The sequence below is a fragment of the Pleurodeles waltl genome, chromosome 3_1, assembly GCF_031143425.1.
Source record: "Pleurodeles waltl isolate 20211129_DDA chromosome 3_1, aPleWal1.hap1.20221129, whole genome shotgun sequence".
NCBI lineage: Eukaryota > Metazoa > Chordata > Amphibia > Caudata > Salamandridae > Pleurodeles > Pleurodeles waltl.
Genome location: NC_090440.1, coordinates 1,625,357,276 through 1,625,372,851, shown reverse-complemented (window position 1 = coordinate 1,625,372,851; position 15,576 = coordinate 1,625,357,276). Strand labels below are relative to the sequence as shown.

Genomic DNA, 15,576 nt, shown 5'->3' with positions numbered 1-15,576 from the left:
GACGCGCAGCCGGAAAACAAGCAGGAAAATCCACGCACAGACCCGGGACATCTGGTACTCCCCGCAAACCACAGTAAGAGACTGTCCGCGCGCCGGAAAACGACGCACGACTCCCCGCGTGGAAAATAACGATGCAAGTCCGTGTGTGCTGAGGAGAAATCGACGCACACACCAGTTTTCCACGTACCTCTTCTCCTGTGGCCCTCTGAGGAGATTTTCCACCAGAAACCAGGTACTTTGTGTTTGAAAGAGACTTTGTTTACTTTCTAAAGACTTAAGACACTTTATATCACTTTTCAGTGATATCTTTACAAATTCGTATTGCAACTTTGATCGTTTTGACCTGAAGATACCCAGATAAATATTATATATTTTTCTAAAACACTGTGTGGTGTATTTTTGTGGTGTTATGCTATGGTGTTGTATGATTTATTGCACAAATGCTTTACACATTGCCTTCTAAGTTAAGCCTGACTGCTCGTGCCAAGCTACCGGAGGGTGAGCACAGGCTGATTTTGGATTGTGTGTGACTTACCCTGACTAGAGTGAGGGTTCTTGCTTGGACAGAGGGCAACCTGACTGCCAACCAAAAACCCCATTTCTAACACATTGGCACTGAATAAAAAATGCGACATAAGTATAGAAGAGAGACAATACTTGACACTCAAGTTGGCTTTGTTATAAACCATAAGCCTCGTATTACAGCACCCACTGCGTCATACTCTAAACTCAAACCACTGACAGACAGCAGAAGCAGAAGGACTGAGGACGTTTGATTCTGAAGATCATTTTAATATTTTAATAAGCTGAGTAAATTAACTATTTGTTATTGTGTTTGGTCACCATAAATGTCAGGAAGCAGGCCAAAATCAAATATTACACCACAACCTTTCACCCTCACAGAAAACAAACCGAGTCTCAAAATCTCTGCTGGTGTAATTATACAACTAAGGATGGTTGGTTGTTCACCTAGGTTCAGAACCTGATTTATATCCTGCCTATGCTAAAAGTCTCTTTATAGAGGCATGTTTATCTACACATCCCACATTTGTGAACACTAACACTGGTTACAGACAGGTAAAGTTGACATAACATAAAACACTGTGCCTTGTTCATAAAGCAGTTTCATAAAAAGGTGTCCCAACCTCTCTGAAAGAAAATATCCGTATGCACATCAGCCAGAGTTATGTGTTCCACTGGTAGTAGGTTAACAGTGCACAGTCCACCTGGTTACACAATGAAGGATGTTTGCTGTAGCAAAGATGGCCAAAAATCATGAGACGAGGAGACAATCTAACATCCTCAATGTCTTTTTGAAGCATCATCATTATCTTGAGTTCCTATTGTTTACTGTAGCTCACCACAATTATAAGCATTTATGGTTTTATATGTGGGGAAAGTAGGAGGAAGTGGAGTGATGAAACATTCCAGCTAGTATACCAATACCTAAATCTGTGGATTACAAGTTACATCCCTAGTATGGGTAATTCTACATAGACTCACGAGTACCGGGTCCAAATGTGAATAGTATTTTCCCTCTGAGGGTGGGGTCTGGGAGGGACCCAGCACCCAAATCAGCATCCTTTTATCCATGTACTGCTTGCTGCGTACAAGTGGTAAATTGATGCATGAGCTTCGCTGAGGTCCATGGTGAATATGGCGAGTGGGAGGGAGCAGGAGAACAGGTGAGGGAAGGGGGGAGCATCTGCAACTCCCTCATTTGTGGACGGCCAGGGCAGAGGGTGTTGAGGGCAGCAGGAGCTTGCAGCCCCCACACACAGGTCTGGGTCTGGTGTCTCCAGCCTCAGAATGAATGGTTCCCCAGCCCTGGCAATTCTGGGGCTAGAGCCATTAGGCAAATTACAATAACCCCCTTGAATACAGTTCAGGGACCCTTGACATAAGGCCCTTAAACACAGCATAAGCCTATCTTCTTTTAGATATGCCCTCATCTCAGAAAAAATGCATAGAAGTCATGCTCTTAACATGCATAATGCCAGCTCAAAAGTAGTTGAGGTGAAGAATTTTCAGCATTTTTATCTTTGGAAACAGTTGCAGAGCAGTCACAGTCTCAAATTTCTAGTACAGGTGAACATTTTTACATAGTCTTGCATAGATATAAAGGGTATTTTCAAGCTGAATCTGTTTCAGCAAGGTACCTTTTCATGTCTTATTAACAAATCACAAAACGCTGCTTTATGACATACCTTGGTGATGGCTGTAAAGACCTTTTCCAGAATAGCATTATGTTGAGCTTTCTGTGGTCCACTGGCCTGTATCTTCAGGCCCAAAGCACACGGTTTGGCAATGAACCTAGGAGAAAACAAATACCTTGGTTAAACGTAAACCATACCGATTGGCACAAAAAAGCCCCTTTCGAAATTCTCATGCATCTTTCTTATGATAAAATGGAGCACATGTATGAAGTCATCAAGAACAAGCTAGGAAACTATAATTAACAGCTCTAGGTAGTTGCTGTGCTAATGAAATTAGATGGGGAGAACTTTCATGAAAAATACTAGGGACACAAATTACACAAGAGGCCAGGGAATGGACAGGACAGAAAGGGGTACTACAATTGATTCTTCGTCAGAGAGGGAGGAGCTAAAGGTTGGTTACAGAAAGTGGTAACACAAAGCATTTTTTTTAAACTTTCAATGTTATTTGCTTTTACTGTAGGATAGGCAAATAAAAAAAGTATAGGAATATATTTTAAGGGGTGAAATACCTAGAAGTAAAGCTGATTTGGTCATTGTAACAGAAAGTGAAATAAGTGCTTTAAGAGGTTTGTGCCATCGTTGAACTTCCTATGAAAGCATTATTCTGAAGCATCAGCGAATAATACACTGCTATATTTGTGACTGTGTTGTCCTGAAATACATGAAGGTCACAGTGTAGCTATTCTGGTTCAGTGGGGCCCACTGTATCTGAATAATGACTGTCCTTTACTATGTAACTGGGACACAGGAGACCCATTTTCATGTCTTTCCTTATGGCCTTTGGCCCTCTTTCTAAGCCACTGGATATAAGCGCAGGCGATGCAACTCACTTTACTGGCACACGCTTCAGCGTTAGAGCCAGAGCACAAGCACAGCCCGTTATAGATGTAGGACTGAAGTAGTTCAAGAGAAGGAGAGGTGTGAAAGCTGATGAGGTCAGGAATAATACCTCTGAATCAATCCATAGTTTAAAAGAAGAGGAAAAGTAAGAGCCAATGGGTATTAATTCCTCTCAGTCAATACAGACTTCTCTTGCTGCACCTCCATGGATACCGATATTAAGGTAGGAACGAAATTACAACTGACCAGGCAGGATGTTGAGGAGAAGGAAAGAAGCGTGAATGAAGGAAGGAGCTCTAAGTAGTAGACCTCAATGGAGGGCCCTGTGGAGAGCAGACACAGTCTAGTCTCTCCACCGGAGTCTTTGAGAAGGAAGTAGGACAGGAAGGCTTGGATTGGTGGGGAGGTCCGTGGGGGTGGGATAAAAGGGTGGGTATAAATAAGGGATTCAGGAAAGGATCAGCCTCTTCCTTGCTGGCCCCATCGTGCAGTAGGAAGCTTTGGCGTCAAGTAGAGCAGTGTGGGTTGAGTCGGGCATGGAGACAGGCCCTGAAGCCGAGACGGTAAAGGCTGCGGTTCATGTCATGGGTGAAACTGGCCGGGCCGACCTTCTCAGGCCTGGTGGCCTCGACCAGGCCTGGGTCGGTATGGCGTGCCCTGCACGCGCTGCAGCAGGTGGCATAGCAGCAGCTGCTGCTGTGTGCCGCTCGCCGGTTCATACCCCAAAGAAGAAGGTGGCAGGGGGGAAAGGGCACAGCGCGTTGACCCCCAGTGTCCATTGCGGGCCCGCATGAGGGGCCTGCTGTGCTGCGTGATGTAGGTGTGGTGGGGCCGGGCTCTGTAGTTTGTGGCCCGCGCTGGGCCTCTGATGCCTTTGAGGCGGTGGAGCAGGGGGTCCAGCAGCAAAAAAGTGGGGCTCCGCAGGATAAGGAGCTCCGTTGGACCCAGGGCCTGTAGGCAGGGATAGCACTGGCGTAAATGGGGTGGGGGAGACCCCTGGACAGAGGAGGGGCAGAGGCAGGACCAGGCAGAGCAGAGGGTCCAGCCAGAGTAGACTCAAGGCTGGGGGCAGTGAGGATCTGGGTGAGGCACGAGCTGGGCCGAGACAAGCAGCTGAGGGTAGTGCAGGCCACATGGGGAGGGTGCTTTTGAGCACTCTTTCAGGGCAGCTAGGCAGCACAGATTGGTCAACAGTGGACTAAAAAGGCCAACATTTGGGAGAAAAGGCAGGTGGTTGCTGAGGTTGAGGAGAGAGGCCCAGATCTGTAGGGAGAGGGAAGAGGCCTTAAGCAGGGAGAGGCCACTGAAGTGGAAGTCACGTGAAGGGAGGCTTGGGGATAGTGAGGATCCTGGGGCAGGTCAGGGCAGCTGGGTGTGGGTTCCATGCAGTGCGAGCGGTGGGCGCCAGGAGGCTGGTGTGGCCGGGTTGTCCGACTGCACGAGGGCACACCTGGCTCAGACGGCCAGGTGAGTTGTGGAGAGTCAAGGTCAGCGGTGGAAGCTGGCAGAACGAAGGCGGTGCCAACAGGGCGCAATACAGCCCCAGGATGTTGGTCTGAAGCAATAGAGGGGTCTTTGGTGGCCTTCTCTACGGCGCAGGAACGGGACAGTCCCGCATATGGCAGGCGCCATGGGGTACAGGCTCCGGTTGAGAGGCGTGCTGTGACGGGTGATGAGGGTAATGATGATGGCAGGTGTGTGATGGAGGGAGAGGAGCTGGAGCTTGACTATGAGGATGAGATGGATGAGTGGGAAGACAGGAGATTCGAGACAGTGAGGTGAGAGGGGAGAGGGGGATGAGAGAAGGGCACAACAGCAGCACAACCCCCTTTTCAGCTTCTGTTTTGCAGGGCCAGCAGGCTGGTGAACGGACACTGGAGGCATTGCACATTGAGAAGCGTGGTCAACAGATGGCGAGACACACAGGGGCTGTGGAACCCAGGCTGAGAGGTAAGGGTGAATGGTGGTCTGTGTCGGGCGCAGCGGCAGCCAAGTCGACGGCTTGTACTCACAGGTTGGTAGGGGTAGGTGATTCCTGTGTTCATAAGGAACCTGGGGCAAGTGCGTCACAGGTTGGAGATGGGGAAAAGGCAGCTGAAAAGGGGACGTCAATGGCTGTTGAGGAGGGGGAGAAGGCTCAGGCAGAGGGGACTGAGACTGAAGGTAAGGACGGTGGGGGGCACAAGAAGCAGCTTCCAGACATGGGTTTAGCGATGCCCTTGGGTTCTCATGTGGCAGACAAGAACAAGGCCAGAATTTGGCGGCATGAATATGTGGATGTTTTCAAGCTTTTGCACAGGGATATACAGGCAAAAGAGGGATCCATAGAGGAAGAATGAGAACTGGCATGGAGGCCTAGGGTACCGATAACCATGAACAACTGGACCTCGGCATTCTTGATATATGCCAGCATTTATTGGGAGAAATATCCGGATAGGGCCATATCGCTGTTTAAATATATGGACATCATCCGCAAGGCCCAAATGTATTTTGGGGGTTTTGTGTGGCTCAGATATGATGAAGAGTTCAGGGCGAGGGTGAGCACCAAACCGGATAAGCCTTGGGGGGATGTGGATCCTGAGCTATGGATGCAATAGGTGGCGAATGTTCGAAATGTGGAAGTAGACACCCGGTCACGCAATGTTTTTCATTGTCCAGCCTGGCCAAGCAGTGCTCCTGTGCCAAATGACTTCTACTCCAATTAAATTGGAAGGGCTGTTGCCCTGGTTGCGCATGTACTGGCCGGGACATAGCGCGGAAGCTGGAATGAGGTTTTAAGGAGAGGTTCCGCATAGGTTATCAGGGGCAGAGAGTGAGGAGGTGGGCGGATAATTTGCGGTCTGCCACAGATCTGCCACAAGTGGTGGCTGCTAAATTGTTGAAGGAAGTGTCTGAGGGCAGAATTGCGGGTCCGTTTTATGACTGGCCCATGGAAAACCTAAGGATTTCACCTTTAGGCGTGATTCCTAAAAAGAGCAAAGGGAAGTTCCACCTCATACACCATTTGTCTTGGCCGGAAGGGACGTCGGTAAACAATTTCATAGCGCATGAGGACACGCGGGTGGTGTACGCATCAGTGGACGATGCCATTCAGCTCGTTCACGCCTGTGGCAGGGAGCTGAGTTGGCCAAGCGGTGTTTCGGCTGCTACCTATCCATCCGGAAGATTTTACCTTGCTGGGAATGCAACTGGATGGGGCAATCTATGTGGATCGAGTGCTGCCTATGGGTTGCGCCATCTCATGTGTGCTGTTTGAGGCCTTTAGTACTTTCTTGGAGTGGGTTTTTGTCAAAGTTACTGGACTTAGGGAAGTAATGTGTGTTTTGGATGACTTCCTGTTTGTGGGAAGGTCAGATTCTAATTCATGCAGGAAGGCTTTGGAAGGGTTTCAGCAGCTGGCGCAGGAGGTGGGCGTTCTTTGGGCTCCAGAAAAAACAGAGGGCCCTAGTCAGGTATTGACATTCCCCGGGATAGAACTTGACACTGAGGCATTGGTGGCTAGATTATCGGCTGGAATGGAGGATGAGATTTTGGTCTTCCTGTAAAAAATCAGGTCCTTGCACAAAATTGAGTTGCGTACTGCACAACAGCTCCTGGGTCTCCTTAATTTCGCTTGCAGGGTGATTGAGGGAGGAAAGACTTTTTGCAGGAGCATGGGACAGGCAATATCAGGTGCATTTCTCCCAAATCACAGGATTCAGGTCTCTGTGGGCATGCAGGAGGACATCAGAGTGTGGGAGACGTTCCTGACCAGGAAGGAGGAGGACACTGTTTGACAAGTCCAAATATTCTCTGATGCATCGGGGGCCTCTGGTTTCAGATTGTTCTGGGATGTAGATGGTGTGCAGAGGAGTGGCCGGCACAGTGGCTGGCTCAGGTCAGGAGCATTGCATTTTTGGAATTCTTCCCGCTGCTGGTGGCGTTGACAGTGTGGGGGGAAGAACTGGCTAACAGGACAGTGGTGTTTCATGTGGATAACATGACCATTGTGGACCTGGTGAATAGACAGAGGACAAAAGACCTGAGTGTGTTGAGGCTGATGAGGTTTTTTATGTGTTGATGTTTAACTTTCAATATTGTTTTCAAAGAGGAGCACATTCCAGGGGTGAACAATGCTATTGCAGATTCCCTGTCTCGTTCACAGTGGCAGCAGTTTCGCAGTTTGGTGCCAGGAGCAAAGCAGCACAAAACAGCAGTCCCGGCAGTGGGGGGGCATGATGATCATTAGACTGGTGGACCTGTCCTTAGCAGAATCCGCTCTGAAGAGTTATTGCCTGACATGGTTGAAGTTTCAGAATTTTGAATGCTTTGAAGGGAATTTTTCGTTACAGGATGAGGGCACATTGGAGTCCCGTGTTTTGCGTTTTGTGTTGTTAATGATGCAGAAAGGTTTTTCGCCAGCCACCGTTGGTGGTAAGTTGGCAGGTGTGTCTTTTTATGGCCAATATTTGTTTGGCAGTGATCTGGCCAAGGATATCTTGGAACGAATGTTGAAGGGTTATGGCAAGGTCAGATGAGGGATTGGCGGGGTGGGGCTGGAATCTATTACTTTCGATTTGCTAGTGGAACTGTTGTATGTTTTGCCAGTTTGCTGCACGGACGCGCATGAACTTGCTTTGTTCAGGTTGTGCATTGTGTGGATGTGTTTATGGGGCATTTTGGGTGTCTGAACTTCTAAGGGTAGGAAAGGCTGTGGGTGTGAGAGTGGATGCAAGTGGAGCATTTAGGTATCTGGCTAAGAAGGTCCAAGACTTATCAGACGGGGAGGGGGAAATGAGTGTGGTTGTGCAAGGGTGCTGATCCTGCAGCATACCCGGTTTTGGAACGGGTTGGGTTTAGGTCCCAGAGGACGGCCATTGGGATAGGAGTATTTAGTCATGCGGATGGGAGAAAGCTGACAGCATTTCAGTTGTTGTTGGTTCTGCGCATGGCGCTACAGCGGATTGGGAGACAGGCACAGTGCTTTGGTACTCATTCTTTCCGAATAGGTACAGCAACCGCGGCAGCTCATTTGGGTTGGGATTGGGTGAAGATCAGGCGTATTGGTAGGTGGCGATCTAAGTGTTGCAAGCGATATGTGCGGGCGTGATATCGGGTACTGTACCATTGGTAGGTTGCTTGGGGGAGGAGGTTTTAGGATTGGGGGAAGGGGGTTGATATGTTTTTATATTAACATGAGTTCTCTTTAAAGGTTGTATGAATGGCTCCAGGAGTTTGAAAATGGTCATGTGGTTGTTCGGGCATTCATTTATACAGTGGGCGCCAAAGTATGCGGAGTTGTAGATTTACAGACGTTCTTTAGGACTGCTGAGTAGTCGTCACAAGGTGTTGTGGCAGGGGAAGAGCGGCATGCAGTGGGGTGCATTACTTTCTTTCTTAACATCTATGATGCTGAACTGGGGATGTCTGGATCTTTTACTATTGCACCTTGGGGAGAACGATCTGGTGCGGTTCTCTGGGCTCACCCTACTGCAACATATGCAACAAGAGTTGGAGTTGCTTCATCAAAAAGTGCATGGCACGTGCATAGTTTGGACTGAGTTTGTGCCCAGGAGACAATGGAGAGGAGCACTGAAGCATGGGGCTATAGAAAGGGCTCGAAGGAAGCTGACTCGGACAATGCAGGTTTTTTGTTGGGCACATGACATCAAAGTACTGAAGCATGAAGGGATTGTGGAGGACAAAGTTAGGTTATTCGGGGATGGCGCGGTGCACCTGTCTGAACTGGATATTGCATACCATCTAACAGAGCTTCGCTTGATCGCGGGGATTTGTGGGGCAAAAAGATGTGGTTTAAAGAGTCTGTGTAGGGGCGTGCTATGTTGCAGTGGGTTTGCTGGTGGGGCAGCAAAATGGCTCAAACGGTTTATGCTGAGTGGCAGTAGATGGGGGATGGTGGAGAGTCAGATGCGGGCCTGGCCACCCTTCCAATTGGGCAAAAGAAGTAGGTCAAGGATGGCAGCATGAGGAATGCCTGAAGCAGGCTGGGGACAAAAGGAAAAGGAGGATCTGTGGGGGTATGGAAGTGGAAGATGGGTAAACAAAAGAAAAGTGAAGGGAATGAGTGAAAAGAAGATTGGGGAAAAGTTTAAAGGATGGGGTTTAAAAGTTGAATTTTGATCTGTTCATGTTAAAATGTCATGTGGCCAAATGGCAATAATGTCCTAATTAATAGCCTTTTACACTATGGAAACCTGTGTCACTGACTGTGTCCCGATGATCCAAGGCACATCAATGGAGAGGAGTACAACCATTTCAACGACGAAAAAGCTTGAAAGCAAATTTCAATTATACATTTTTTGAAAATGTTCACTTTTTTTGTTTTTCCTCATGAAAGTAACAGGTCCTGCTGAAAACCACAGCTTTATTCTTCTACTGCTAAATGTGCTTGGAGCATTCTGTGCAATTTAGCAAAAGGTGCACAAAAGCAGTAATTTAACAGTAAACTTCCAATCAGGAAAATATGAGAAATAAGTGTTAAAAAGTCTGGAGACTGGGTGAGGAAAAGTACTGTGGGGTATGCCCTTACATTCACAAGGTCAAGAAGAGGTGGGTGAATTGTATCTACACTAAAGTAAAACTGGCAAAAGCTGTAAACACTGTATTGCCAATTACAGCATTACAATCCAGAGGTGCAAGAGCATTGGCTGAACGTAATTTTGCTTGCATAATAGGTACTAGAATATCAGAGTGATAAAATTGTCTGACACAAATGTTTTCTACAAAACTATAGCCCCTTGGAGTTATTAATACAAGTTCTGCACCCATGATATTTTGTAAATTATATTTTGGACACCCTATTTAAGTCAGGCGATATTTCTGACTATGATATTCTGACGTACACCCCAAAGCAGCATATGCTCCAGAGCCTCAATAGTATTTAGAGCCGTGGTCAGTTCACTGGTTTCCGTACTCCTGATAGGGAAGAGAATCAACATTAAATGAGACACATTCAAACATAGATATCAGAGAAGGAACACCAGTCCCTGGACAGGAAGTGTTATTGTTTGACACCCCAAATTCAGTTTGTAGCTAGTTGGTTTTAGGATGTAGGAGACTGATGTAAGGGTGCAAGTCACACATAGAAAATAGTAAACATACTATTCACAGAAAACACACAGGGCAGGAATGTGTTTTGTGATTAAACTATTGTCTCTATTGTCTGAGAGTGCAAGGGAGACGCCAGTTACTGTTCAAGGCCTCACACTCTGTCCCACTGAGTGTCATCTGACTTTCGAAAGATATCAAAAGATATGGATATTCAGAAAATGAAAATTGTCTAAGCATAAGAAATCTGTACAAGAAAGAATCATTCATAATTTCCAAGTAGGCACAATCAGGTTACTCTAGCCCCCTACTCAATTTCTCCAGAACGTCAGCTATCACTTTGAGAAAAGCTTAATTCACATCAGTGCCCTTGCATACTCTCTTCAGATGGATGGATGTGTTTATGTGCTAAGGCCCCATCACATCATTATACAGAGCTATTAGATGTGATGGAACTACCACTAGGGAGAAATGGCTACAGGGAAATGTAGGTACTCTGGCAGGGTGGCATGGGACAGAACATTGAAATTAGTACAAAAAGCTTAAAGCACTGACAGATTTCATGTCATACATTTCAATATATTACACGGATCATAGTTGACCCCTCAAACTAAGCAGAAGATAAACAGTTCAAAGCAAGAAAGTTGCTCTATATGTCGCACTGATTTAACTTCATTTATATACTTAACCTATCTAAAAATAGTGCAATTCTGTTTAACAGTAGGTGATAGATATAAAGAGCATGCTGGCATAGTTTAGCAATTGTCCCTGGCAGCAGGTTCTTAGGGATAACACATTTTAAAAGAAAAAGTAAGATCCATATATAAGTAACTGAATTGACTTAACTATTAGCAAAAAGGAGGATTTCAATCTATTGGCTAAAGTATTTTTCTATTTACAATTTGTTGTGTTATGGGCATTACTGGTGTATTAATGTTATGTTTTGCAATAATTAAGTCAATAAATATATATATATATATTGTTACACAAAAGCATCACTAGGCCAGGGAAAGACCCACTGGTTTAAGAAGAAGCGAGTTGAACAGAGAATGAATATGAAGTTCTTTGCCTGATTCAGTAGGATGGGAAACCATGATTCAGGAGGCTAATCTGGAGTGATTAGGATGAGCCTCCAGCAGAATCACATGATGAAAAGACCATTTGAGAGGAGGGAAGAAGTTGGGGGCTAAAGGGGTTAGTCTTGATCAATCCTGAAGGAAGGCATCTGTAGCTCAGGACCCAGAAGTTGACGTGACCTGAACGACCTGATGGTCCATCCTCCAGTCGCTCATGTCTCAAAACAGGAGTACCAACCTGCTGATGAGTTGGATAGAAATGGGAGGTATTCCAAGACAAAGTGCTCACACACACTCACACTCACTGGAGAGGTCTGTGATGTCCTTGGTTTTATGCCTTGTAACTTGTTCACATTGTTCACAAACAAAAGGTTATTCATTTAAAGAAGGACCCAACACCATGTTTTTACATGGTCAGGCTCTTAAAGGCAGAGGTGCTGGCAAGGAGTTCAAAAGCATTGTTGTAGAAATGGCATTTTGCTTAGAGTCAAGAGACTCCAGTAGGCAAGCCATTCTGGGTGGGTCCTAAGTTTGACCTGCTGGAATCAGAGTTGTGATAAAATCAAGTAGGTAGCAAGTTATTGCCATTGAAGAACTCTGTGTTGGAAAACTACATGCTAAGTTCGCAGTTGGGTTCTTAGCTGCCTATGAACAAATTTGTGGGAGCAGCTAGGGAGTGCTGTTACTTAGTCCTCTGATTTTTCTCTTTTAAGCAATATTTTATTCTTGGATTTATTCTCTAAACCTCACTAAATATCTTGTTGTAAATATTGGTGCAGAGACTTCCCAAGTATGATGCACAACACTAAGTGAAATTTTGGTGTAGATTTGGTATGAGTTTTTAATAGCGTTGTTTCTGTAAAATGTTTATTCAAACAAGTCAAATCCTTCTACATTTTGTAGAATAATTTTTAGTTGACACTTTCACAGTTGTCTGATGCTCCAAACGCAGCCTGCAACAAATGGAAATTCTAATCTTTCCTCCTTTTAGTTATGAATACTATCTATCCTCACATTGTCAGTACTTCAGTAGACCAAGGTCACTTTCAAGAACTGATATCTGATCAACCTGGTCCAATAGTTTCCAGTTATATGCAGGACATCAATCAGCCAAACAGCCTCAATTCCATGCACTCCCCCAACCAGTGATGAGATTTTCTTTCCATAGTCTCTTTTTAGTGTATGATCCATGTTCTTTTTACTGGGATAGGATTTCCATCCCAATTAAACCACAAGACAATCTCTCTTTCCCCATAGAACACTATCCAGTTCCTCTCAATGCAATATCTTCCACTCCCAGTAGCCACAAGACTGGCTGTCCCACTCAGCTCTACAGTTTCATAGCCATCTATCTTTATCTATAACATTTAACTGGATGCTGCTTAGCTCCTCGTTAAGGAAGACTGCAAAAAATCATCTTAGTTGTTCCTGCCCAGAACACCTTATTCCCACGATTCCCTGTGTAGGACATCCTATTCAATCATACCCCAAAGTACAGCATAGCCCTTTAGGTCCTACATGAATACAAGAACTCTCAATGTTTCTCCAACCCTTGGGTTCCCCAATCTGTGTTGAGTATCCCAGCCTTCAACACCCCTACGTGTGATCTCCCCATCCACTCCAACCACTTGCAAGATCCCTGTGTCAGAACCATCAGAAGTACATTCTTTACATTCAGCCCACTCAGTGAAGTATCTCAATTGTTGACAGTTGGCTTTTTTCTCAACTCACATAATTTCTTAAATGCCTCTACTTCACCTCAAGCTGCAAGTTGTCCCTGCAAATGCCACCGGTAACAGGATTTCTTGTTCAACCAAAATATTAGTGCCAAATTAATGCAAAAACAAAAGAACATGATTTCATCTTCAGTCACAATAACCAATACAGGAGTCCCCATTAAGACTTTAATTCAAGTTTAAAATTACATTTCCCTTACAGTGTCCCCACACAGTGTTTTCTTCATCTCCCATGCCATATTAATGTTTGAATTCTAGCCTCACACCTCGTAAATTATTTCCTCACTAAGCCTGTGCCAACCAGTGCACATAATTCTTGTTATTCCACTTTGTTGATTTACATCAGAACACTCTTCCAGGAATAGGACTTAAGTGCACAGTTTGTGGCATGAAAAACATATCCCTCTTATGATCAATGCCCTCCACAATTAAGCACCCTATTTTACCAGCATTTGTGTAGCCAGATGTAACACCTTAGTTCGCAATTTTTAAAGAAGGACTTCATCTCTGTCAGCGTATGGCTGGGCCACAACCACATGTTCAATGTGCATCACAGGAAACTTAACTATAGATTCTTGCCTGGACATCCCTGTAGGATGACTCTGAGAGAAGCGATCAGTTCCTTATCTTCTGACCCAGACAGGAAGGATGCAAGATTGTTAGGTGGAGAAGGCAAAAGATAACTTGCTACTGATTCATTCTTTTCATTATTAAAAAGCAGGTTCCCACCATTTTCAAGTAAATTCCTCTCCTTAGGTGGTCACTGGCCAAGGACCGCAGGTGCGGAATTAATCCACTGTAGCACAATGGCATGGCAGATGTGTTGGAGTGATGATGTAATAGTTCAGGAACCATGAGACCTAAATACTTCATTTTGGTGTCAAAGCATAGGTTTTGGGGGTCAAGTAGTCTTATGGAGAAAGAAAATGACTCCTCAGAGCAACCCATTTGCCATTTTCAAAAACAACGACTATAATTGAGGAAGAAGAGACATATATAGAAATGAAACAAATAATAATGTTTTTTAATCCTTTTATGTATACACCAAACAATGTTTATGATCTGAAAATGAAAAAATCTAATGTTTATTACTTTTGCTTTAGACACATTTTCATTGTTCACTTTATTCGACAGGGACATCTTTTTGTAGCACATGTTTTACAAGCACATGTGTGTGTAAGTTTTGTGGGTAGAGGCTTAAGAAATGTCATAGGTTGTAGCAACGCTTCAATATCTTCCCAACCAAATTCACACTGACGTTTCTCTACATATGCATGATCCAAAATATTTACACAACTTCTGATTAAGTAGAACTCTCTTTTAATGTGTCCACGCACAGAATATGATGTCGGTGGAAGGTCACTTAGCGGGACTGATCTCTTGAACTCACTATACTGAAGATAATCAAATGTGTGACAGACAGAACATGTTTTCCACTCATGATCAAGGTCCTTTTCTACATCTTTAAAGTCACATTCTTCTTCTGTCTCAGCAAATCCTTTTAGAAACTTCACAGGTTCATCTGTTAAGCTCCAAGCTTTATTCCAGTTTTGCTTATAGTGTCACCACCTGTAAGAATATCTACCTTGATAAGAACACTGGGCATCTCTGGGTCAAGTTTCTTGTACAGAATATGAAGCAGGATTAAGTGCCTTTTCTCACCTGCTCCATAATGTATCCATAACTCTGACAATCCTTAACGTATGAACATTGCAACAAATCTAAGAAGTACAATAATAACATCTATGTCATTTGACAGTAAAATGACTCGATTGGAACCATTTCGAACAGCCCACTCAACATGTGGCACAACAGGAAGGTCAGTGTCGTCAATTTGCTGTTAGGTTCTTTGACAATATGGCCAATACCTTTTGAATATATCTCTGCAGGCACCAACTCCTAATTGACAATCATTCCACTTGCAATAATTGGAATTTCAGTGTTCACTGAAGCATCAGCAATGTTTTGGCAAGTTAACATCTCCATGTTCATTTTCTTTGATGTTAATGACCAGAATTTCTCAAGTTGCACAGGTATAGGTGTCAAATTTTTGATGCAGGCAAGGTCAATTGCTCCACTTGTAGACATTTGTCTGATTCTCTAACATTCTTTGATAGGTCAAGATAACTGTCAAAGACAGTGTGCAGTTCTTGCAAGATGCACACTGACTTTGATATCTGTAGAACAATCTGTACAACATCTCTGAAGTTTTGCATGGATGAAATCTTGACCATTCGCAGTTGTGACATACAGTCCACAGCAACAGCAGTTTTCCATGAGAACACCTTTTTGAATTGAAATTCTTCAGGTGAAAGTTTTCTCACGCTTTTGTGCAAGTTTATGCTTTACTGGTTTGATTGCAGCATCTCCATCAAATAATGCGATTGTTGGAAGAAGATCATGCAACAAAATGTCCTTGATAAATTCACCCCTTTCTTTTGCTACATCCATCTCTCTATGTGCTTGCAAAATTTGTTTTTTTGTAACCTGTTTTGTAGTGGCTGGTTGGGCTAAACTCTTAGTATGGCAATTAAAGCATGGAAGTTTAGCTTTAGTGATTATGCCAAACAGCTTTTTCTCTTTTAATACAAATCTGTCCTGCTTCAGTTCTGCGTATAGTTTCAATTCATGTTCCAAGACATCCAGTAGAAGTGACTT

General features: G+C 44.5%; 1 protein-coding gene across 2 annotated transcripts in view; it reads right to left on the bottom strand.

The window, feature by feature from the left end:
* CERS6 (ceramide synthase 6) overlaps positions 1 to 15,576 on the bottom strand; it is a 958,460-nt gene that overhangs the window by 699,332 nt on the left and 243,552 nt on the right. For both annotated transcript variants that reach the window (XM_069225278.1, XM_069225279.1), the window contains exon 2: positions 2,208 to 2,313. In XM_069225278.1, the coding sequence (XP_069081379.1) occupies positions 2,208 to 2,313 (106 nt within the window). The remainder of the gene's footprint in view (positions 1 to 2,207; positions 2,314 to 15,576) is intronic.